Consider the following 25,391-nt stretch of genomic DNA (forward strand, 5'->3'; position numbering starts at 1 on the left):
AATGGTCTAGTTGGGGCTCCACCATGCCACTCCTGAGAAGGGTGTGAGACCATAGGACCTGCACACACCTTACCCACCACCCCCGCCCCATAGCTCCAGGGCATCTGTGCTCTGCTTCCTCACAGAGCTTGCTCAGCTAAAGAAATGCCAGGTCACACATGATCCTCCCAGACCATGGACACCTTTGTGCCGTTGGTGAGCAGTGACTCAGCATATGGTGGACCCAGTGTTCCCTTTGGGGTCACAGCTACTGCTCTGATCACTGTCACCAAACGTTTATTTACTTGACTGCTTGGCAAGCCCCCATTTGGGTGTTTGCAAAGCTCTTGACTACCAGGAACCAGCATGGCCAGATTTTGTGCAGGAGGCCTGAAGTCTCATGCGTCTTCTCCCCACTTCCACCAGGCTGGTTGAGGCCCATGTGTGTCAGGTCCTCTAAGGACCCTCAACTTCTGCCGTCCACAGCCCTCACTGCCTGTCTAGTCCGCTCGGGCCATCACAACAGAGCACCACAGACTGGGCGGTCTAAACAACACATATATTTCTCACAGTCTGGAAGCTGCATGTTCAAGACCAAGGTGCCAGCAGGGTTGGTTCCTCCCAAGGCCTCTCTCCTTGGCCCACAGAGGGCTGCCTTCTTCCCATGTCCTTGTGTGGTCTTCCCTCTGTGAGGCATCCCCAGCGTGTCTTCTCATAAGAATCCCAGCCTCACAGGATGAGGACCCCACCCTTACAGCTTCATGTAATTCTGTAAGGACTGTATCTCCAAACAAGTCACATTGGGGTTAGGGCTTCATGTGAACTTAGGGGAGGGCACAATTCAGAGCATAGCACCCCATTAGCACCCTGAAACAGGACAGATCTCGTCCTAAGAAACTTCGGTGACTTCCATGTTCTGCCTGGCATCCCTGAGCCCACCGCCCAGTCTCCTGTCACCCACAGCTCCTCCATGCCTCCACACACAGGGCTGTTCTGCCAACCTCCGTGCTCATCTCCCATCCCCACATGTGTGCCAGGCCCTGCTCTCAGCCTGGGGCCTGCATCTGAGCCCCTCTCTGGAACCCCAGAAACCTCCATAGTCAGGGCTTTCAGGTCCGGGGTTGGAGGGGGAGGCTCCCGCCACCTGCCCGGCTGTCGGCACACCCATCCTTCTCCCAGACAGCCTGTTTCCATCTCCCCTGCCCCTCCCCCAGCATCTCAGCTATTCCCTCAGGAGAGGCGCTTCCTCCTGTCATCTGAGCAGATGGGAGAGGGACCTCTGGTAAGGTCAAGGGTGTTTCACCATCCCAAATAAAACTCAGAGCTGGGACTCCCCTGGTGGTCCAGTGGCTAAGAATTCGCACCCAATGCAAGGGACCCAGGTTCAGTTCCTGGTTAGGGAACTAGATCCCACATGCTGCAACTGAAGATCCCAAGTACTGCAACTAAGCTCCAGCACAGCCAAAAAACAAACCTCAAAGCTGATGTATACTCAACCCTGTGCATCTCACAGCCAACTGGCCTTCTCACAGCTGTGACCTTTGCCTGCCTTCATAATAAACCTGATGGGAGCACCCTGCAGGACACAGGAACACCTGAGGTCTCCCAGCACTGAGTTACATCAAGGCCATCTGTGGGCAGACGCTCCTCTGGTCCTTGACTTTGGTTTAGCCTGTGCTAAGTCGTTTCAGTCACGTCCAACTCTTCTGCGAACCCATGGACTGTAGCCCACCAGTCTCCTCTGTCCATAGGATTCTCCAGGCAACAATACTGCAGTGGGTTGCCATTTCCTTCTCCAAGGGATCTTCCCGATCCAGGGATCAAACCCGTGTCTTCTATGTCTCCTGCATTGGCATGCGAGTTCTTTACCATTAGCGCCACCTGGGAATCAGTCTTCAAACCTCAAGGTGTGTGATCATCACTACTCGGGGTCATACACAACCAAAATGTGTCTTGAGTCCTCAGTTTATGCCCACAAGACATGCTGTCTCGAGCCTGATCTCCAGTCAGACGGCAGCCCGCAGCGTCCCAGGGGTCCTTCTGGAGCAGGGTGTGGACCAGGCGTAATTGAGCATGTGACACCGCCCATCCGCGGCCTGGGTCTCAGAGCTGGTGCCCTGGGATCGGGCATGTCCTAGACCAGTAGCTCTCAGATGGTGTTTGGGAGTATCTCTGGTTGTCACGACTGTGGGCGCTGCCGGCACTGAGTGGGTGGAGGCCAAGGATGCTGTTCCAAAGCCCGAAGTGCCTAGGACGGTCCCCTACAGAGAGAGATGGGGGTCACAGTGTCAGCAGGACCAGGAGCGATAAAGCCTGCCCTAAATGGAGCAGGAATGATCAAGTTCAACAACCGCCCACCTCAGTGGTTCCCTGCATGAGGACCCCACTGGACGGAGACACAGCTTTTAACCTGAGCTGGGTCGCTGCAGCCGCCAGTGAAGAGCACCCAAAGTTGTTTTGGCTTCCTCGTTGGGGCCCTCAGCTAAAGGAGACTCACCCTTCCATCCGGGAGACACTTGCCTCTGCCTCCTCAGCTGGCACCACTTGGTGCGCTGGGCTTCAGGGCTGCGAGGGGAGACCCCACTGGACGGAGGTGGGGGCCCTTGGCATGCTGGGAAGCTCGGGACTCCCCTGGCGGTCCAGGGATTGAGAATCCGCCTTCCCATGCAGGGGACGTGGGCTCCATCCCTGATCGGGGAACAAAGATCCTATCTGCCTCGGGGCAACTAAGCCCGTGTGCCGTAACTACTAAGCCTGTGCGCTGCAACAAGAGAAAGCCCTTGCGCTGCCACTAAGACCTAGGGCAGCTAAAAAAATAAATCTTTTAAAAAGAAGAAGGAAGCAGTGTGCAGCTGATGGCCTCTTCCCCAGCAGAGGCAGCAGGGCTCAGCCCAGAGAGCTCCAGTTCTGTCCTTGCAGCTTGGACAGCTCAGACCGCCTTGGTGAGCCTTCTGGGTGGCTTCAATGGCATGGCCTTTTATCATCCTCCCGAAGTCCATGCCTTCTGTTTTCCTTGCCGGTTTGGGCTGGGACCACCCCTGTCCCATGCACTGTCCCATGTGACTGAGTCAGGAGAAGGTGGCCCCAGCTCCCCAACAAGTCCTGGTGGAGGTGAAGCAGGCGCCCTTGCCCCATTGCCCTCAACCGTGCCCTGGTTGGAGCTGGTGGTATGGGACCCAAGCAGCACAAAAACAAGCCCTGAGGGGAAGCTGGCACAAGAAGACATGTATAGAACATGCACAGAACACAGGTGATGGTAGAAAATTGCAAATAGTATGTGGTGGTTTAACACATGGCCATAGGGACTTCCCTGGGGGGTCCAGTGGCTAAAGACTCCACTGCAGGGGGTGCAGGGGGAGCAGGATCAATCCCTGGTTGGGGAATAAGATCCAGCATGTCTCATTATGTGGCCAAAAATTTAAAAATATAACACAGATCTTTAAAAAGATAATAAAATTTTTTCCATAAGTTCTCATATTCAACATATAAATAAGCTTACTCCTTCCTTCAGAAGTTGGGGCCTAATACTCTCCCCTTGAGGGTGGGGTGGATTCAGTGGTTCACTTCTTTTTTTTTTTTTTAATTTCTTGGCCATGCCACCAGGCATATGGGATCTAGTTCTTTGTGCACATGCATGCTAAGTTGCTTCAGTCATGTCCAGCTCTTTGTGTCCCTGTGAACTGGGCCTTCCGGGCTCATCTGCCCATGGGATTCTCCAGGCAAGAATACTGGAGTGGGTTTCCATGCCCTCCTCCAGGGGATCTTCCCAACTCAGGGATGAAACCCACGTCTCTTATGTCTCCTGCATTGGCAGGCAGGTTCTTTACCATGAGCGCCACCTGGGAAGCCGCTTTAGTCCTCTGACCAGGGATCAAACCCACGTTTCCTGCATTGGAAGCCCGGAGTCTTAACCTCTGGACCACCAGGGGAGTCCCTCAGTGGTTCACTTCTAACACAGAATGTGGCGGAAGTCATGCCATGCGATGTCTGAAGCTGTGTCATAACAAGGATAGCTTCCACCTGGTCCTTCCCCCCTGTCTCATTCTGGGGGAAGCAGGTAGCCATGTTGTAAGAACACCCAAGCAGCACTGGGAAATCATGTGAAGGAGCCCAGCACGTGAAGGAGCCACCCTAGAAGCAGGTCCCACTACCGCAGTCGGGCCTTCGGGCAACGCTGCCCCAGCCGACTTCTTATTGGCAACTTCATGAAGACCCTGACTCAGAGCCCACGCACACAACCCCCAAATTCTGACCCACAGAAACTGTGAAGACGGTAAACTATTGTTTGGAGCCACATCACTGGGGGTAGTTTCCTAAGTTGAAGTATAATCACTTATAATAATCTGTTAGTTTCAGGTATGTAACATAGAGATTTGATATATTTTTATGCATCACGGAATGGTCACCAGGATAAAGTCTAGTTATCATCTGCCACCATGAAAGTTTATCAACTATTTATTTATAAATACATCTATATTAATAAATAATAATAACTATAGTATTAAATAATATTAAATATATCTTTATAGCAGTATTATTGACTATATTCCCCATGCTGCATATTACAATCCTGTGGCTTATTTAAGGACTGGTAGTTTCTTCCTCTTCACCTCCCTTACCTGTTTCACTCATCTTCCTGTCCTGCCTCCCTTCTGGCTACCACCAGTTTGTTCTCTGTATCTATGAGTCTGCTTCTGTTTTGTCATGTTTATTCATCTGTTTTATAGATTCTTCATGTAAATGGGATCATGTGTTGTTTGTCTTTCTCTGACTTATTTCACTCAGCATAGTACTCTGTTGTCACAAATAGCAAGATTTCATTCTTTTTTATGGCTGAGTAATATTCTGTTGTGCACACACATACCTGTGTGTGTACTTAAGTGTCTGTTGTTAGATGAGTGGATAAAGATACATATATCTTCTTTATCTATTCATCTATCCATGGACACTTAGGTCAATTCCATATCTTGGTTATTGTAAGTAATGCTGCAGCGAACATTGAGGTGTATAATCTTTTCAAATTAGTGTTTTTGTTTACTTCAGAAAATTACCCAGAAATGAAATTGTTGGATCATATGTTAGTTCTGTTTTTAGTTTTTTGAGGAGCCTTCAAACTGTTTTCCATAGTGGCTGCACCAACTGACATTTATTGGGGGTAATTTTTAACTCTTCAATAGCTAACTGATACATAATATAGGTACCGTCCAATAGTAAAATAGGCAAATGAATTGTGATATAGTCAAACAAATGAATAGCCTTTATGGTTTGAGAGGCCCAGGGCAAATGTACAAATGGAAGCTGGCATGCCATGTCCTAACATTTCAACATTATAGACCAAGCTGGCAAAAATTAGATACCATATGTCCTGTCCCACATACCTCAACAAATATACCTTTCTAATGAGCAAGAAAAAAAGTTACACTGGTTTATGGTTTTCAAATCATCATAGGTTACTACTGAGTGTGTCTGGTGATGGGCTGGTGATGTTTGGGTGTCTGAAATAGAACCATACTAATTCATAAATGATTATATATTCTGTAAACTTTAAGTTAGGTGTTTTCTTTTCAGTATGAATGATGTTTGTGTAATGAAGATTTTCATATCATTTGAGTTTTGTTACAATAATGACCTGAAGCAGCTGGTGTGGGCTGACTTGTGTCACATAAAATTCATATTTGGCCGTTAGGTTTGGGGCATCAGGCCTTCAGTCCTAACTAAAGAATGTGACTGTAGAAGATAGGGTTTTTGAAGAGATAATTACAGTAAAATGAGGTATTGTGTGTGTGTGCTTGGTCGTGTCCAACTCTGTGACCTTATGGACTGTAGCCCTCCAGGCCCCTCTGTCCATGGGATTTCCCAGGCAAGAATACTGGAGCAGGTTGCCACTTCCTTCTCCAGGGGATCTTCCCTGGATCTTTTGACCCAGGGATCGAACGTGTGTCTCCTGCATCAGCAGGCGTGTTCTTTACCACTGAACCACCAGGGAAGCTATAAATGAGCTATGAGGATGGCCCTGATCCAATATGCCTGGTGTCCTTATAAGAGGAGGAGATTAGGGGACCTCCCTGCTGGTCCAATGGCTAAGACTCCATGCTCCCAATGCAGGGGGCCCGGGTTTGATCCCTGGTCAGGGAACTAGATCCCACATGCTGCGACTAAAAGATAACCTGCGTGCCACAGTGAAGGTCGAAGATCCCGTGTGCTGCAACTAAGACCTAGCACAGCCGAATAGATAAGTCAAAAGAGAGAGAGATTAGCACACAGACACACACACATAAAGGGAGACCATATCAGGACGTGGGGAGAGGCCCCAGCACCGAGGGCCAGGACACTACCTGTTGCGCTGCTCCATCCACCATTCCCCATGCTAATATTTCCTGAGTGCCTGCCATGTGCCAGGTGCCACTGTGGTGCTGGGACATGGCCTGAGACCCACTGCAGTTCCTGGGGCTTCACGGTGGTAGAAGTGGTGGTGGAAGGATTGCATCAGGCAATGCTGTGAGGAAGAATGAAGCGGGTGACGGGGGCAGGGTGATGAGTTCCAGGATACCGCTGCTCTCCTCCAAGGGCTCAGGGAGGGCTGGAGGAGGGGCGAGGAGGGGAGTGAGTGGGTGTGGGCGGGGATGGGGCCGAGGGCCTTGGGAAGGTCTGAGCAGGAGGGTAACCTGGTCAGGTCTGTGCTTGGAGAGGACCCCTTTGGCTGCCTGGAGGAATGAGGAGCTGCTGGCCAGGAGCTGGGCAGGGTCCTGGCAGGGCAATGCAGTGGGCTCTGCTTGACCCTCAGCGCCCCCAGCATGGCCTGTATAACACACTCCCAGTGTGGTCCCCACTTCTCCATGGGTCTCCCACTGGACAGTGAGCCGCTTGAGGGGCAGGAGTGGCACTGTGGGCGCCATGTGTGAGTCTAGTGTCGGCCCAGAAGGTGTGTGAAGGCGCTAGCGGACCAGTGCTGCCGGCCCTCGTCCCTCCACGCTCTGGGCCTGCCTGGCCCCAGGCTGGGCACACACCTCGCCTCATCCCCTATGGGGTTTGCGGGAACATTCTTCTTTCAAACTTGAAGCGTAGTTGATCTACAATGTTGTGTTAGTTTAAGAAGTACAGCAAAGCGATTCAGTATTTGCAGGTTCTCTATCATTATAGATTATGATATAATAAGATGTGAACATAGTCCCCCATGCTCTCTATTTTAATACATAATAGTATATATCTGTTAATCCCATACTCCCAGTTTATCCCTCACTCCCCTCCCCTTTGGTAAACGTAAAGTTTTCTGTGTCTATGTGTCTTGTTCTGTTTTGTGAATAGATTCATTCATTATTTTTAGATTCCACATATAAATTATATCCTTGACACTTGTTTTTCTCTGTCCGACTTACTTCACTTAGTATGATAATCTCTAGGTACATCCATGTTGTTGCAAATGGCAATATTTCTTTCTTTTTTATGACTGAGTAATATTCCATTGTGTGTGTATATATGCATATATATACATACCACATCTTCTTTATGTATTAATCTGTGAATGGACACTTAGGTTGCTTCCATGTCTTGGCAACTGTAACAGTGCTGCTGAGAACATTGAGGTGCATGTATCTTTTTTAATTAGAGTGTTTTGTCTTTTCTGGATATAAATCCAGGAGCGGGATTACTGGATCATATGGTAGCTCTATTTTTAAAAATTTATTTGTTTTTATGTTTGTATTTTGGGGCTGCATTGCACAGATTGTGGGATTTTAGTTCCCAACCAAGGATTGGACCCAGGGCTTCCCTGGTGGCTCAGATGGTAAAGAATCTGCCTGCAATGTGGGAGACCTGGGTTCAGTCCCTGGGTCAGGAAGATCCCCTGGAGAAGGGAATGGCAACCCACTCTGGTATTCTTACCTGGAGAATTCCACGGACAGAGGAGCCTGCTGGGCTATAGTCCAATGTGTTGCAAAGAGTTGGACACGACTGAGTGACTAACACACACACCCACACACAAGGATTGAACCCAGGCCCTTGGCAGTGAGAGTGTGGAGTTCTAGCCACTGAGCCGCCAGAGATTGCTTCTGTTTTTATTTTTTAGGGAATGTCCACGCTGTTTTCCATAGTGACTGCACCAGTGTACATTCCCACCAACCATGTAGGAGGGTTGCGGGAACTTTCTTATATGATTCTTATTGGAATTGGGCTAAAATCTTTGCTGATACCGTTCCCCAATATGTGGGTTTTTAAATTCAAACACTCTCTATGGGTTGGCTGATATTTAGCAGAGTAAGGGGTGCGGGGATCAGACCGATCTGGGTTCAAATAGAGTACCTCACTTATCACCTGTCCTCAGAGTTCCTCATCTAGACAGTGGGGACAGACCAGCAGGTGGACTGACAGCCAGCCAGTGCCTTCTGTAAGGGCCAGAAGGTGGGATGAGGTGAGGTAGATAAGAGGCCTAGGCTCTGGGCCCCCTATGGGCTTCCCTGGTGGCTCAGATGGTAAAGAATCTGCCTGCAATGCAGGAGACGTGGGTTCGATCCCTGGGTTGGGAAGATCCCCTGGAGAAGGGAATGGCTATCCACTCCAGTATTCTTGCCTGGGAAATCCCATGGACAGAGGAGCCTGGTAGGTTACAGTCCATGGGGTCACAAAGAATCAGACACAACTAAACAGACACACACACACACACACACACACACACACACACACACACACACGGCTTCTTGCAGAGCAAACCATGAACAAGAGCTGGTTCTTGTAGGTAAAGAATTCTTAGTTTAGTGTTTATTGACCTTCCATGATTTTCCTGGAAATGGGGACCAGGCTGGCTCCAACTTTGCAAGCTTGCTGTGAGATCGTGTTAACTTGTGAAGAGCGCTTCCAATGGTGCCAGCTTTCCCAGGAAGGTCTTGGACCGGGAGCACGCAGAGAGCTGGTGCCTAGTATCAATGGCATTTTTTTGTTCAGCGCAGGTCCTTATGGACTGGGCCAGGATCTAACGTTGTGTTCATCTGTGGTTCCAGCGTCCCGCCTCCGTCAGCTTTTCCCCTCCCCACTGCTGGAGCCAGCTTGTCCACACAGCCTGCTCCTGGACTGGGCCCGGCCCTGATCCCATTTCCCGAGGCCGCCCAGCCCCCTGGGCCAGGATACAGTGGGTACCAGCCCCACTCCGGTCAGGACCTCGGTTATAGCGCCCAACCCCAGGAGCCTATGCCAGCTGCCACCACGGCACCCTCCTACCAGGTATCAGCCACTTGTCTCTGCCCAGCATGGCCCTTCCTTGAGAACACAGTCGGGGACAGGTCCCCACTCCTAATGCTCCCGTCCCTGTCCATAGAGGACATGGAGAATGGGCTCCTCCTGGCTGGGCCCTCCCGGTGCTGACCCTGAGTCCCAGGCCTGCAGATTGGGCAGTTGTGTTCCCATGCTCCATGTGGCCCACCCCCCACCCCCCAGCCTCTGTCACCCACAGCTGGTTCCTGTCTCGCTCAGCCAAGCTCGTACCCATCTGGCTCCATCTCCTTCCTCCTTATCTCCCCTTTGCTTCCCCCAGAGCCCTGGGACTTCTCCAAACCCACCATCCCGAGCTCCTGCCCTGTTCCTGGGGCCTCCTCCGGCCTCTGTGCTTCCGCCCTTGCCTCCACATCATCCCTGGTCCACCCCACAGCTGGAATCCCCCTGTGAACCAAAATCCAACCCTGCTCTCTGCCGCCCCAGATCCTTCCCACCACCCCTGCCCACAGCCCCTACCCACCTGCCCACCCAGCCCCTCTCCTGGCCCTCTTGGGTCTCTGCTCTGACCACTTTCTGGGTCTCCTGCAAGCCTACACACTGACCCCCACCAAGGCCTCTGGACTCTACTGACCTGACCAGGAGCTCTGTCCTGGAGTCTCTGCATACCAGCCTCTTTGTCACTGCCCCTCCGAAGAGCCGTCCCCAGCAGCCCATGTCCTGTGGGACTTTTGCTGTCAGATGTGAGGTTCTGAGGGAGCAGGGAGCAGGCCACGGCCCTCTTCCTGGTCCCTCATCCCCAGGTCCCAAAATAGAGCTTTGGTACAGGGCCGGAGTTCAGGAATCCTATGGATGCGGGCCTGGGGCGGGGGCTGAGGGAGGGTGCCTCACCCCGCCTTGAGCACCATTCTCCCTGCCCTGTGTTCCCTGTGGAAACCCTCTCTCAGGACAGTTACAGCTACGGACTGTCGACAGCCACCAGTGGCTATGAGAACAAACAGTACCCGCCATCTGTGGCCGGCCAGCCTCAGCTCCCAGCCGCGGCCACGCTCTGCCCGCCAGGTGGGTCAGGGTGGGGGCCAGTGTCCTTGCTTATACAGGAGAGACCCTGGGAAAGTCCCATTTCAAACTCCAGATTCATAGTGCAGGAGTAGGGTGGGTTGTCTTGATACGCCCCTAGGTCTGCACAGGTCAGTGGGCCAGAGGGTGCGAAGGGAGGGTGGGGAGGTGAGGCAGAGAGACGGGGAGAGACTGAAGTAGAGCTGGGAGTGGTTTCCCAGGAGGCTTTCCCAGGATGGAAGGAGGTGGGTTTCATGGAGGACATAGAGATGGAAGAACCGGGGGCTTCGGCCTCCAGCACCTCTCAGACACCTGGGCTTCTCGGCCAGATAGCAACACCATCGCCTGTGTGGCTCTTGCTGTCCACTCCCGGGACCCAGGGCCGCAGGGCTGACTCTGCAGAGGCTATGCTTGCTCTCCAGGGACCCAAGGAGCCTACGGGGGCGGTGGGTACAGCCAGGCACATCCCCTGCCACAGATGCCCACTGCCGAGGCAGGGCCGCCAGCCAGCGTCGCCTGCTCCAGCTACACCTACGCCCCAGCAAGCAGCGCCCAGCCCATGGCCTCCTCCGTCCCGACCCTGCCGGCCTCCTCATCCTTCATCGCAGCCTCCGCCCCGTACACGGGTGAGCCGGCACATGGGCACAGGCCCCTCCACTGCTTGCTGCTGAAACACGTGTGGTCCTTCTCTCAAAACCAACCATCTCACCCTCTCACTCTTCTCTTCCTTCTTAGGGCCAAGCTACCCGAGCTATGACGCGTCCTCCTACTCCATGGCCCGTCCTTACTACCCACCGTTACTCACTCCACAGATGCAGCCGCCGCCGCCACCACCCCCACCCCAGCAGCCCCCCGCGCCCCCAAAGCCTGTGGAGTCATCCCAGTGGGGTGGCCCAGGATGCAGTCCCAGTGCCAGCTGTGCCAACAGCATCGCCAAGAAGCTTCCAGTTCCCAGCAAGCTGCCAAGACCCCGGACCGGCCCCCAGCAGCTCCCGCTTCACTACTGTGACATCTGCAAGATCAGCTGTGCCGGCCCCCAGGTCAGGCTCCCACTCTGGCCCCCGCAGGGAAGCCCAGGGGAGCCCCTGCCCCCATAGTGGGGGAGCCCTTCCTCGTCCTTGCAGCTGGCCAGAGGGCAGGGTTGTTACCTGCCCAGAAGAGGCTTGTTAATAATTTGCATCATCAAGTGGGCATCAGCATGGCCTTAAAACTGCCTGATGTTCTTGTGGAAGACGTGAGAGCCAGCCCAGCTCTGGGTGTGGGCCGCAGCAGCGGAGTCTTGCACTCTGAGGCTGCCTGTAGCGGGGAGGTGCTCGTGCCCCCTCCTGGACATGAGGGTCAGTGGATGTGGCTGGTCACAGTGGAACTTTGCTGCAGGGCCGTACAGGCGGGGTTGTGTAGGAAGGGCCATGTAGACAGGCCTGCAGCCAGGTAGGAGCAGCACATGTGTGTGCATGTGAGTGGGCCTGTACTGTTCTGTAAGCAAAGGCCCTCCCCAGCCACGATCGCAGGTAACCCAACTTGCTCCCTGCAGAGGTCATCAGACACTAGGGCTTGTCAAGCTGCCCCGGAGGCCTGTAGAGACTCCCCATCATGGACTGCAGAGACTTGGGAGGCAACCACGCCTGTCTCCTCCAGCCCTACTTCCTGGCTGAGGGTCAAGGGCCAGGTCCACCACACGCAGGGCCTTGGTGCCAAGACCCCCAGCTGTTCGTGGTGCTTCCCTTCTCAGAGTGCAGGGCACCCCAGTTCCTTGTGCTTCTTTCCACTGCATGACACTCTCCCTTAGTGAGACATCAGCCTTCCCTGTTCCCTTCTTTATTTTTTTGCACGACTTTAATTTTGCATCATGAGGATTCTTTGTTATTGTCACTAGTCAAACATAAGGTCTGCTCTGTGATTCTAGACCCTTCACGGCATCACACTGAGCAAGCGTGGGACGCTCCCCACCGACGTGGGATGGGATGGGGTGTGGGCATGTGAGCATTACCCGAGCCGTGTCAAGGTCTCTCTGAGCCTTGTCTCCCATGGGACTGGGTTTGCCCGAGCGCATCACCACTTGGCATAGCATCTGGCACATAGAAATGTCAGCTCCTGTTATTCCCAGCTTTTTGCTAATGTTAGCAGCGTTTTTTCATTGGCATTTTTATTGAGATAGCAGTGGGTTCACATGTGGTTGTAAGAAAAACTGCAGGGAGGCCCACCGGCCCTGCTCCAGAGCCTCCAGTGCTGACGTTTGTTGGCCTTGAGCCTGTCTGCTCAGCGCACCGTGTGTGCCTTTGCACGCGAGTGTGTGCGTGCTCGTGGTTTGCTCTGTGCAAGCTCATCACTTGGGCAGGCTCGCGCATCTGCCGCCATCACCACCACCACCACCACCAAGTCGGGCATCGGGGTGGCATGAGCTGTGAACACATGCTTTCTCTACGAAGTGTGTTCTGAAGTAGTTTACTGTTGGCACCTTGGTTTATCTCTTTCTAGGCTGATCTCTGTCCATAGGCAGTTATGTCATGTATGTGTTTGTGCGAGTGTGTGCACATGTGTATGTGTGCATGTGCATATGTGTGCACCTGTGTGCACACATGTGTGTGTGCATGTGTGCGCACGTGCATGTGTGTATGCGTGTCCTGTGGCTTAGGTAAAGACAGATGCCTACGTTTCGAGAGCACCGCCCCCACTCCTGTCCCTGCCTCCTTACCTGCCCCCAGAACCAGCCAAGATCACCAGTGCCTTTGGTATTTCCCAGAGGCCTTTCTGCTCTGAGGGTTATTGACTCTTGGTGTGGGTAGAGGACATCGGGTTAGCAGGCCCCCTTCCAAGAGACAGGTCAGGGCTGCCCTGTGAACATTCGGTCATGTGTCTGGTATCTCAGGTGCCTTGGGGCAGGAGCCGTGGGTCTGTGACACATGAAGTCCCCTCCCGCGTGGACTCACGGTTTGGAAGCAGCGCCCTGAAAAGAAGTGTGTCCCACGTCTATCAAGTAACACGTGTCCTTGCTTGGCTTCTGAGGTCAGATTCTGAAAAGCTGGAATATTTTTTCAAGCAGCCTCTGAAACTAAATGTTGTCCTTTGAGGATGCTTGCTTCAGAAACTGATTTTTAGAAGAGGAAGAAAACCTTATGTTTTTCAGTCTGAGCTTCTAGGTCTGTTGCCTGGACTTTATTATTTTTTTTAAGATTTTATTTATTTTGTCTGTGCTGGGTCTTCATTGCTACGCAGGCTTTTCTCTAGTGTGGCAAGCAGGGCTACCCTCCAGTTGCAGTGTGAGGGCTCCTCATTGCAGCGGCTTCTTTGTTGCAGACCGCAGGCTCTAGGACACATGGACTTGAGTAGTTGTGACCCATGAGCTTAGCTGCTCTGCCACATGTGGGATCTTCCCGGACCAGCGATTGAACCCGCGACCCCTGCATTGGCAGGTGCATTCTTAACCACTGGACCACCAGGGAAGTCCTGACTGGGCTTTAAAAGGTGGTACACAAACCTCTCAGAGGCCTGTGAACACCAGGGGTGGGGACATTAGACCCCTGGGCACTGTGGGGACATGATGCTGGGTGGGCACACCCCTATGAGGCCGCCCTCGCTCTCTGCCAGCAGACGTACCGCGAGCACCTGGAAGGGCAGAAGCACAAGAAGAAAGAGGCAGCTCAGAAGATGGGCGTCCAGCCCAACGGCAGCCCGCGGGGGGTGCAGGCACAGCTGCACTGCGACCTCTGTGCCGTGTCCTGCACTGGGGCAGAGGCCTACGCCGCCCACATCCGGGGGGCCAAGCACCAGAAGGTAGGACCCTGCGTGGAGCCAGGCCCACTCGGGACCCAGAGGGGCGTCCACTGACACAGGGGGCAGGGGGACAGCCGTCCACGAAAGGCAGCTCTCCCCTCAGGCCCACGTGTCCTCCTTCCTCAGGAACCAGCCCCCCCTCCCAGTTACAAGAGTCACACCTGCCCCTAGACAGAGGCATTGAGCCGAACCCCACGCCCAGCCCAAGAGGAGACTGCTCTGGGCCCTCAGGGTGTCTTGTGTGTTTATGCGGACCAGAGTCTGTATGTTGATGAGATCCAATGATATAGTTCATTTGGGGGTCCTTATTTGTTAAAAAATCAAATTAAAGTAGTAAGTTTTCATATTTGAACATCCGAGATTTAATTGATGCTATTTAGTATCAGCATTTGTCATATTTATTACTATTTTATTATCAGCATTTTCTTATGGCCTTAGAAATGCTTGTAGTATGTCATCTTATGGGGAAGTGAACAGGGTCCCCCACCCTGGGCCCTCTTTTTTTGGCCCAGAGGTGGTTTTTGGAAATCAGCAAATCTCCCCCAGATGGTGTCATGAACCTGGTAGATGACGCTCGCCTTCTGGGTGTGCGCTGAAGGCAGGAGGGGGGAATTCCTGGCGGGAGGCCTGCGTGGTGCTGCCCTGTGTGGTTTGGAGTGAGAGGGCTGGGAGAGCCCCTGCCCTGTCCACAGAATCCCCTCCAGCTGCCCCGCCCACCTGCCGTGCTCCTCCTGCCTCACAGCCTTTGCTCGAACCACCCCCAGCCCCCCATACCACGGCCTTGCCAGCCCTTCCCCAGCCCCTTCTGCAGGCCGGGTCACCCCGAGTGCCCATCCTGTCCTTTGCCCCAGCTCACCATGGGCTTCATCCCCCAGCCCAGCTTGGACAGGCTCTCGAATGCCTGAGTGAACCCGCAAACCCTCTGTGACCCCACAGAGGAAGGAGCAGGGGAGTGTGGAGAAGGGGCCCTGGCCTGATGGTCACGGGGTGCAAGGGGAGAGCTGGGGCCCAGGTAAGGTGGACTGCGGGTGTCACGGCTCAGTTTGCAGGCTGGGACTTGCTTCTGGGGACAGGAAGCCCTGCAGGAAGCCCCGGGGTCGGGGGGTGGGGGGGCAGGTTTGAGCTGTGAGCGTCAGAGACCTGGAGCCCGAGAATGTGTCTGAGACAGTCGTCAGTGCAGATCATCCTTGCCCAGTGGAGCTTCAGCACTTAAATGCCTTGGAGGGGGTCAGGCCAAGGAGGGGCTATGACCGTGTCTCGGTGATCTGTATCTCTGGATGTGTGTATGAGTTCCAGCAGAGCGTGGACCTGTGTGTGGGCGTGCATACGCGTACCTCGGAGCAGCCGGCCCCCTCAGCGCATTCACCCATGTGTGCTGTGGGGCTGGCCCTAGGCTGATGCTGGGTGTGCAGAAACCAGCACAGGTGGTGGAGTATGAAGTTTGAGGTTATGTTGAGGTCCCACCTGTGTATGACTCCTAGCAGGAGACAGCTTGGGAAGGCCCTCCCTGGGACATTTAAGGAGTGCTGGGGTGGGGGCGGTGTCCCAGGGAGACCCGGATAGAACCCCTCACTGCACAGGCTGCCAGCTCCCCACCCCAGCGAGCTGCTCTGCCCGCCCTTGAGAAGGTTGGTCAGGCGGGAGGGGCCCTGATGGGGCTGGTCTGTTCCAGGTCTTCAAGCTGCACACCAAACTGGGGAAGCCCATCCCCACCATAGACCCCGCACCGGCCAACCCCAGCTTGGCCCAGGCCCCCAGCACCAGCCAGCCGGCCTCCACCCCCGTCACCGTCACCGCAGAGAGCGCCCCTACAGCCTCAGCCAAGCCCGTGGCCCCCGCCAGCCCCAGCGTGTGTGCCACGAGCAGGCCACCACCGCCCAGGAGACCGGCCACCTCGAAGGCCTCGCGTGTGGGTACGGCTCTGCGCCTCACAGCCACCCTGGGCGAGCCTGAGCTTCAGAGACTGGCCATCCGGTTCACTGTGCGCCGTAGCTTCTGGCGAGGCAGGACCTCTGATGGTTCTCTGCTGGATTCCAGCCGGGCAGTGCCTCCTGGCACCTTTGGTCCACCTGGGGAAGTGTGGGCAGTGAGATGGCAGCTTCCATTTCCTCTCCTGGAGCTTGGGACCCAGAGGGTGCTGGTCACACTCCCGAGCCCCACCCTGGGCCTGGAGCAGCCCCTGGATGGCCGTGGTCCACGTGCTGGATGCAGCCCCCTTCCCCTCAGGTGCTCTGATCACTTAGGTGGGCACCGGGAGGTTAAGGCGGGCTCCTCGCAACCCTGCCTCCCCTCAGGTGTGCATCCCCTGCATCTGGCGCTGTGACCGAGGGCCCTGTGTGGCATGGGAACATAGGCTTCCGTGTCAGGAGCTCCACTGACTGCGTCACATGGAGGGCCTGACTCTCCCTCCACGATGCTTTAGATTTGTCATCAGTCCCACTTTACAGATGGAAGAACTGAGGTGTGGCAAAGCTCTTGGCCCTGGGCTGCCTGGTGAGCAGGGGAGGCGGGGTTCTACCCCAGTGTGGGACAGTCTCCGCTCTCCACCACCACATTTGAGGGATGGGGGGCTATTTTATTTTGAGCCTCAGCAGGTCTGAGGTTTGAACAGTCATGTGATAGTGAGGATATAAAGCAGTTTTGGTGACAAAGAAATGTCTCCCTGGACTTCCCTAGTAGCTCAGTGGTAAATAACCTGCCACTTCACAATGCTGGAGACATGGGTTCAATCCCTGGTCCAGGAAGATCCCACATTCCACGGGACAACTAAGCCTGTGAGCCACTACTACTGAGCCAGCACTCCAGAGCCTATCCTCTGCAACAAGAGAGGATACCCCAATGAGAAACCCATGCACCACAGCAGAGAGTAGCTCCCACTCTCTGCAACTAAAGAAAAGCCCTGGCAGCAACAAAGACCCGGTGCAGCCATAAATAAATTAATTATTTTTAAAAACACATTATTAAAAAAAAAGCCTCTCTTCTGGGGCTCAATGAACCAAGGTCAGTGAACGTGACCCTGGTCCACCTGGTGTCCACTGTTAACTAAGGGCTGCAGACTGTGCAGTTGAGGGGGGTGTCCTCAGTGAGAGGCCTACAACCTGGGCCTCCCTGTGGACCCGTCCGCCTGGGCATGAAACACCGTGAGGGCCCTGGTCTCCAGTTGTGACCCGAGCTGGTGGGTGAGGTCCTCACAGGACCACGAACCCCACAGGCTGATGTCACGAGGGGATGAGAGGGACGGTGGGGGACCCAGTGGCCTTGTGTTGTACCCTTCCAGCTGGAAGGCCAGGAGCTGGCCATGGTTTCTGGCTGGAGCAGGCTACAAGTCATGAAGTTCTTCCCTCCAGGGCCCCCTGCACTGCCAACAACTGACTGCAGACCCCTCCACGGGAAACCTGCACCCGCCAGATCCGAGCGGCCTGGGGAGCCGTCCGCCCGAGGAGGCTCTGCAGAAGCTTCTGGAAGCAGCTGTGAGGGGCAGCCGGTGGGCCCAGGCTACGTGGAGGAGGTAAGAGCTGGATGACCATTGCGCGCCTGGCTAGGCCTGGTGGGGCCATGTCTTGAGACTCGCTCACCTGCCTGGGCAGATAGCCCCGTGAGCCAGCGTACTGGGACCTCACTGGGAGCCCTGGGTGCAGGGCTCCAGGTCCTGGAAGGAGGTCTGAGACAGGCAGAGGCGTCTCCTGCTCCTGGGTAGCCCCAGTTCCTGCAGGAAGGAAGGTGACAGGAGGGGTCTGTGCCCTGAAAACCCACAGGCATGTGACCCTTGGGTACTGGAGTCCACGTGCCCCCCGGGCACCTGCCCGGACACCCGGTTCCTTGTGGAGCTTGGGTTCTGAGCCCTCTGCCCCCACGCCCAGTCCCTGCCTCTAGGCACGTGCATGTTGCCACTTTTTCTGTGCTGGAGTTCAGGCTTTTGTTCAATCCACTCAGCACCTTCAGTTTTGTGCCCTGAAAAACAGCCACGCCAGGCAGGCTTCCTGGTGGCAGCCCCAGGAAGGGAGGGTAGTGGGGCAGGGAGGGAGGATGGAACGATGGTGGCAGAGGTGGTGGCAAGAAGGGCCAGGCTGGGAGGGTGTGCTGGTGAAGGTCACTCCTCTGAAAGCATTAACCACAGGGCAGACAGGAAGCCAGTGCCTGGCCTGGAAGGCCCGGGGGGAGGAGGCTCCTCTTAGAGCCTAGACCCGCAGCGTGGAGGGCGTGGGGGTTGCAGGTGGTGCCCAGCCGAGCCTTGTGTCTCAGGTGTGCAACGAGGAGGGCCGGGTGATCCGCTTCCACTGCAAGCTGTGTGAATGCAGCTTCAACGACCCCAATGCCAGGGACATGCACGTGCGGGGACGGCGGCACCGGCTGCAGTACAAGGTGCGCCCCGACAGGGGGGCAGGGGGCATCTGTGCTCTGGACGTCCTGGCCCACATCTCAGAACGCACCCTGTTCCTCTGTGAGTCTGAGTCCCCGGGCCCTTCAGCACCACGGACTCAACCAGAGAGGCCCTCAGTTGCCATCACGAGGCTTCCCTGCCCCAGGTTTGCGGGGGCACACGTGCACACAAGTGTGTTTAGACACACGTGACTTCTGGACCCTGAGTACGCGTGTGCACCGCACAGGCTATGACCCTCATGAGAGACAGTGGCTTCTGGGCATTTTTCTCTTTTAAGCAGCCTGTTGAGACATCACTCACATACCAAGCAGCTGGCGCATGTGAAGTGGCTTTAACTGCATTCACAAATGTGTACATTGAGCCAGCAGCTCCATCTGATTCCAGAACAGTCCATCAGGAGCCCCGGACCCTATTGTCAGTCATACCCCGACCCCTTCCCCAGCCTCTGACAGCCAGGAACTCACTCTCTGTGTCTGTGGGTCTGCCTGTTCTGGACGTTTCCCATCAGTGGAGTCACACCCTGTGTGTCCTTCTGTGTCTGCTTCAGGGGGTCCCTCACTGAATGTCGTGTTCTTGGGGTCCATCCATGTGGTAGCAAATGCCAGGGCTTCTCTCCTTTTTGTGGCTGAGGGATGCTCCATGTGTGGAAGGGACGACATTGTGTGTGTTTCACCCACTGAAGCACACTTGTGTTGTTTCCACTGGTGACTAATCCTTAGACAACACCACGCTCTCTGAGTGAGGAAATTACGTGCTAAAAGTGAAGCCCAGCGAATGAGTTAACAATTCTATTTACAGTACACATTGGATCTCATACAAATGGTATTTTCTGAATTATTCTGTTCGGGACGAGCACCTCTGGTCAGTCCTCTGAGGACAGCATGACCACTGGTGGCAGGTGCTTCAAGGTGTCTCAGCACCTTCTTCCTCTGGCTCCTCCGTCAGACATCCAGATGGTTCGCTCAGTGTCACGTCTGCAGCTCTTTGAGTCAGCCATGGTTTTGTCCTCATGGTTTTCTGCCATGGCCTTTGGGGGACAAGGAGTGTTGAGACTTTGGGACTAAAACTCACTATTGTCCAAATCCAGCGGAAGGGTGTTGTCAGACGGGTGTCCCCCAGGCCCCGAGTTTCCCCCTCCCAGCATTCTCATCTGAATGACCGTCCCCGAACTTTGCAGAAAAAAGTGAACCCTGACCTCCCGATCGCAGACAAGCCCAGCACACGGGTGCGCAAGCTCGTGGAGGAGACACTGCGGAGGCAGCGGCAGCTGACCAAGAGGCGGCTGGGGGAGCTGCGGCGCTGGCACAACGAGACGAGGTGCAGCCTCGCGGCCCTGCGCGGTGGGAGGGCTCCCCCCGGGCCCCCCAGGGCTCCAGTGGGGCCACCTCACAGTCCTGCCGCCGCTCAGGGTCCCGAGTCCCTCTCATCCCGCAGGCGCTACGACTTGTGCAGGAGGCGGCTGCAAGAGGGGCCGCCTGTCCCGGACTCACGCTCAGGACGCCCTCTGCCTGACCAGCACCTGCCTGCCCTCAGGAGTCGGCCAGGGGCGCCCGCAGCCAAGCCTCTGGTGGGTGCTGGTCGAATGCCTCGGAGTGGGGGATGCTGAAGGGGCCTGAGGGCCTCACCACCAGCCACAGGGGTCCCTCAGAGCTTCCTGAGGCCTCAATGGTCACATCCCTCAGAAGCACTGAGGCGTCTGACTGTCCATCCATTGGGACCAGGCGGGTTGGGGGGGAACCGTGGAGGGCGCCCTGCCGAGGGAGGGGCCCCAGCTGCCTCCGGAGCCTCTGGCTCTGAAACTCGAGAGTGTTCCCTAGGGAGCCCATTGCCCCCCCCCCCCCCCCCACTTGGCCCAAGCTCCCCACGGCTGTTGGGGCTGAGGTCCTCCCTATTCCACCTCCCCCTGGGCCCTGTCACTTCTCTGCCCGGCTCTCCAGCTTCCGCTCGCCAGTCACACCAGCCAGGCTCCAAGGGCCCCCACGGCTCCCGAGTGACCGGGATCTCTCAGCCTGCCTGTGACAAGACACACGCACCTCTCTCCGCAGCCCACCAGGCGGCCGGAGTCCAGCGACGACCGGCATGTCATGTGTAAGCACGCGGCCATCTACCCAACGGAGGAGGAGCTCCTGGCCGTCCAGAAGGCCGTCTCCCATGCGGAGCGTGCCCTCAAGCTGGTGTCTGACACGCTGGCTGAGGAGGACTCTGCCAGCCCAGAGCCCGAGGGCGGGGACCACAGGTGATGGATGGCGCCCTTCTGTCCAGGGGCCCGGAGGCTGCTGACCCCCGGCTGGGTGGGCAGGGGTCAGGGTCTGGACAGGAAGTGGAAGCTCCAGTGCCAGGAGGCTTGGAGTCTTCGGGGCCTGGGCTTTCCAGCCCCCTTCAGATATCTCCCCAGGAGGCTAGGAGCTAGGACCTAGCCAGGAGGCTGGGAGGTCAAAGAGGGTTATAGTAGCCCCAGCCAAGGAGAGCGATTGTTCTCACACTGGAAGTCACTTTCCTGTAGAAGGTGCGTCTAGAGCTGTGGTTTGCAGAGGATTAGCCGCCTCTGTGTCCTCACCTGTGACACAGAGACCAGTGCGAGGCTCGAGGAGCAGGGGTGCTGCCAAGCACTGAGCGTGTGTGAATCATCTTTCCAGCTGCCCGACCGTCAGAAGACGGAAAGTCCCGGCACCTCGCAGTGAATCATTGCACGGTTTAGAGAATCCCAAAGGACTTAGCTTTTCCAGGTCCCTCATCTCTGGGTGGCTTCCTTTTCATTTACTTTTTTTTTTTTTTCTGGCTGTGCCACATGGCTTGCAAAATCTTAGTTCCCCAACCAGGGATTGAACCTGGACCTTCACCAGTGAGCACACACACAGTTCTAACCACTGGACCACCAGGGAGGTCCCTCATTTACTATTTTAAGGTTGCTGTTTTTTTTTGGTGGTAAAATACTCATAACAGGAAATCGGCCATTGTGGGCACATTCACAAGGTTGTACAGGCATCACCACTGTCCGTTTCCAGAACTTTTTAATCATCTGAAACAGAAACCCATCCCGTAAAATTCCCCAGTCCCCAGCACCCACCTTTCCACCCACCATCTCCATGGCGTGGCCTGTTCTGGACGTTTCCCGTCAGTGGAATCGTGCAGCATTTGTGTCAGGCTGATTCCAGTGTCAGGCTGAGAAGAACATGAGAGCCATGCGTGGGTCACCAGGTGTCGTAACCGAACACACTCGTCCCTCAGTGTGAACATGGGCGCCCCCCCAACTCCGGTGAGGAAGCTCACTGCCTGGAAGTGGAAGCAGGCCTGGCCCCAGACAGCTCAGCCCTCCCTTAACCTCCGCCCCCGTGTCTCCTGAAGGAGAAGGGCCCTCACTTAGGACTTCGTGGTTTCCCTCCCCGTTTTCTCCCCATTCTTGTGTTCCATTTCTGTTAGTTTAACTTTTCATTTTGAAGTGATTGTGGAGTCAACACAAACAGAGTAAGTAGAGGACCCTCCCCCTCCCCCAGCTTCCACAGCGTGGACCCACAGGTGTCAAGGCCGGGTACCCACACAGGCACCAGCAAGGCCCAGGCCCCGCTCAGGCCTCCCCGGCGCTGGACCACTCTCCCCCTGAGCAGACGCCCCACTGCAGCGAGGACACGGGGCCTCCCCTAGCACAGGAGCCCTGCCGCCGCCGCACTGCCACAAGCCCCCAAACCCAGCTTTAAAGCAAAGCTGGTTGTGCTTTGTTAAAGCCCTCACATAACACTGATGTCATGTTACATGTCTGTCCTCACATTATGTTTCTTTTGCTGTTGTTGTTTGTTTCTTTGTATTTTTTGTCTGTTTCATTTTTTTTTTACGTTATTTTTCAAAAACATAGAAGTGTTGGTGGCTTTTTTTCCTCTCAGCTTTTTTTCCCTTCATCGCACTGAGCTTTGTGGGATGTGAGTTCCCCGACCAGGGATTGAACCCAGAGCCCTTAGTGAGAGCATGGAATCCTAACCACTGGACTGCCAGGGAATTCCCTTTCTCACTCTTGTTTGTGGCCTTTTTCTCTGTGGAAATGTGTGTGTGTGTGTTTTTAATAGGAACATGATAAACTGTTGCATTATTTACTTAACTGTCACAAAGAGCACATTAGTGTTGGTTTTTTTTTTTTCACGTTTATTATGGAAATTCTCTAACACACACAAAAGACGACCATACCTAAACAGAGGGTGACTCACTTGTTCTCTCCCCATCCCCCGCCTTGCCCACAGCAGTTAAAGGAAACCCTGTCCTACACACTATCGGGTGCCAACCCACAGCTAGAGTATGTCAGTGCATCAGTGCACGTCTCTAAACAAGACTCTTTTTCATTTAACAAAACCAGAATGCCATGATCATCCTCAAAGAAAAATGAACAATAATTCTTTAGCAACATCAAATATCCAGTCAGTGCTGCAGTGTCCAATTGTCCCGTAGATAATAATAATTCAGTCTTTTGTTTAGGAGGTTTTTTTGTTTTGCAGTTTGCATTGAATCAGAGTCCCAGTTAATTGACAACCTGTAAGTCTCTTGATCCGCAGGTTCCCACTTTTCTGCTCTGCCTTCCCCCAAAGGGTCTGCTCCTTGTCCTGTAAACATTCCAGGCGCGGCTGGGTCCCCCCGGACCATCCCAGGCTCCAGCACTGGTGGTCTGGAGACAGACCACAAAGACACCCATGTGCATCGCAGAACAAAGTTATCTCATGTCCTGAGGCATGCCACGAAACAAAGTGGTGGTCAGGGAGTGGTGGGAGCGGGTGGCAGCTTCTGAGGAGGTGACCGTGTGTATGAGAGAGACAGACAGTGTGGAGAGGTACCCAAGCAATGGTCCGGGTGGGAGAGCCTCGTGAGGAGGGAGTGGAAGGAGAGGGTGGTGGTATACCTGCTAGGGGTCAGGGTGGGGGCCCCAGGAAGAAGCTGGGATGTCCCTAGCCTGCAGTGGGGCAACAATAGGAGGGTGACTGCCGGGCCAGTGCAGCCATGGGGGTCACCTGCAGAAAGTGACCAGGACAGTGGTGGGCGGGTGAGGGCAGACTTGGGGGCAGGGGAGGTGGGACTAGATAAGCAGGCTGGAGGGGAGGGCAGGGCAGGGAGCAGCCGGCCAGGTCTCCTCAGAGGAGTCCAGGTGGGGGTGACGTGGCCACAGAGACAGCTCAGAAGCCAGGGGCTGATGAGGGTGGCTGGGGTCAGGCAATCTTTTTCCCAGCATGCAGTTTATCAGCAGAGGGTGCCAGCTGCCAGCCCCGCTGAGCAGCAAAGGTTCCCATCCTCAGGTCCGAGAACTCTCCCTGTTCTCCCAGTTCTCCCGGTGTCTCTCAAATCAGGCGCTCTCTGGGAAGGGCCATGCTCCCACTTTACAGATGAGGACATGGAGGTGCAGAGCGCCTGGCAAGGAAACCCATGCCCCTGGGTCAGGAGTTGGGGGTCCTTCTTCCCCGCCCCTTGCTCACTGGTCCATGGGTTTGTCTCAGCAGCCGCCCCAGCCCCTCGGCCCGGATCCTGAAAGGCGTGATGCGGGTCGGCCTCCTGGCGAAGGGGCTACTCCTGCGGGGAGATCGGGCGGTGCAGCTGATCCTGCTCTGCTCCCAGAAGCCCACCCGCGCCCTGCAGCGCAGAGTCGCCGAGCAGCTGCCCCTCCAGCTCCCGGTGAGGTGCCCGGCCGCGCTGCGCAGGGTCTGCCAGGGTGAGACACTGTCCAGTCTGCTTTTAGAAACAGGTGCAGGGATCCACTGGTGGAACTTGAGGGTTCCCTTATCGGGGGGTTCACAGTAGGGCTTGAAACAGTCTAACATCCGGCTCATGAGGACAGTCACTTCTGTTACACCCACACAGAGCCCAGCCAGCTGGCTTGAGGACGATCTGCAGGGAAAGCACTAGGGAGGCACAGGACTGCAGGGTTGGCCGGACTTTCTCTTTCAGCACAGTTCCCGTTGTTGTCATAGAGCTTTTCTCACCCGAGATAGTAACTGGAAGAAAAGGGAGATCACATCATGATGTTAATTGATCGTCTTCTGTTAAAATGATCACTTCCCAGGGTGCTTTCTCCTTCCTGTCTGCCACCCTTCCCGAGGGGACTCAGCTTCGTCCCTCCTAGGTCCTTCTCCAGGGCTCCCAGTCTGGTAGGCAGACACAATAAGCAAACACAGAGAAGGCTGACTTCTGATGTATCTTCTGTAGAGCAATTCAAGCCTGGCGCCAGGTGGTGAGCACCCAGGGAGCGCAGGGTCCACTGCAGACAGGACCATGTCCTGCAGACAGGACTCAACAGAAGATGGAGTAGGTGAGCTGAGAGATGAGGAGAAGCCTTGACAGATGGGGGCAGGCAGAGTTCCCCATAGGGGAACGTGAACCTGCAGAGGCCAAGAGGCAGGAGGCCCACGGAGAGGTGAGCCTGAGTGGACGAGGGCCTAGATCAAGCCAGGCTTGAAGGCCATATGAGTGCTAAGTTACTTTAGTTGTCTCCGACTCTGTGCAACCCTATTGACTATATAGCCCACCAGGCTCCTCTGTCCATGGGATTCTCCAAGCAAGAATACTGGAGCGGGTTGCCATGCCCTCCTCCAGGAGATCTTCCTGACCCAGGGATCAAATCCGTGTCTCTTATGTCTCCTGCACTAGCAGGCAGATTCTTTACCTCTAGTGCCACCTGGGAAGGCCATGTGGGGAGGTATGACTGCCTCCTCAGGGAAATGGGGCGACTGGAGGGCTTTAAGCAGGGGAGTGACATATTCCAACTTCACCACTTTAATCACTCATTTTTCCAGAACACCCCACGACATAGCAGTTTTTTTGCTAAATGCTGCAAGGGGTGCAAAGATGGCTCAGATGCAGGCCCTGTCCTCCAGAATCTGGCAACCCAGGGCCATGAAGATGGACAAGGCTGGAGGGAAGAGAGCAGAGGCCATGGGAGAGCTGGTGGTGCCTGGCCCCCAGAGATGTAGACAGACCCTCTTAGCCGTCACCTGGTCAAGTGACTTGGGAACCCCAGAGCAACATGAGG

At 55.1% G+C, this 25,391-nt stretch overlaps 1 protein-coding gene across 1 annotated transcript in view; it reads left to right on the forward strand.

Annotated features, from left to right (window-relative positions):
* Positions 1–25,391, forward strand: part of ZFR2 (zinc finger RNA binding protein 2) — a 44,992-nt gene that overhangs the window by 13,081 nt on the left and 6,520 nt on the right. The window contains exons 2-14 of the mRNA XM_061152170.1: positions 9,031–9,192; positions 10,128–10,242; positions 10,662–10,865; positions 10,975–11,279; positions 13,831–14,013; positions 15,686–15,746; positions 15,810–15,926; positions 17,361–17,521; positions 18,256–18,375; positions 19,572–19,711; positions 19,829–19,961; positions 20,440–20,630; positions 23,866–24,037. Coding sequence (XP_061008153.1) covers positions 9,031–9,192; positions 10,128–10,242; positions 10,662–10,865; positions 10,975–11,279; positions 13,831–14,013; positions 15,686–15,746; positions 15,810–15,926; positions 17,361–17,521; positions 18,256–18,375; positions 19,572–19,711; positions 19,829–19,961; positions 20,440–20,630; positions 23,866–24,037 — 2,064 coding nt within the window. The remainder of the gene's footprint in view (positions 1–9,030; positions 9,193–10,127; positions 10,243–10,661; positions 10,866–10,974; positions 11,280–13,830; positions 14,014–15,685; positions 15,747–15,809; positions 15,927–17,360; positions 17,522–18,255; positions 18,376–19,571; positions 19,712–19,828; positions 19,962–20,439; positions 20,631–23,865; positions 24,038–25,391) is intronic.

This window comes from Dama dama, chromosome 9 (genome assembly GCF_033118175.1).
Source record: "Dama dama isolate Ldn47 chromosome 9, ASM3311817v1, whole genome shotgun sequence".
Lineage (NCBI taxonomy): Eukaryota > Metazoa > Chordata > Mammalia > Artiodactyla > Cervidae > Dama > Dama dama.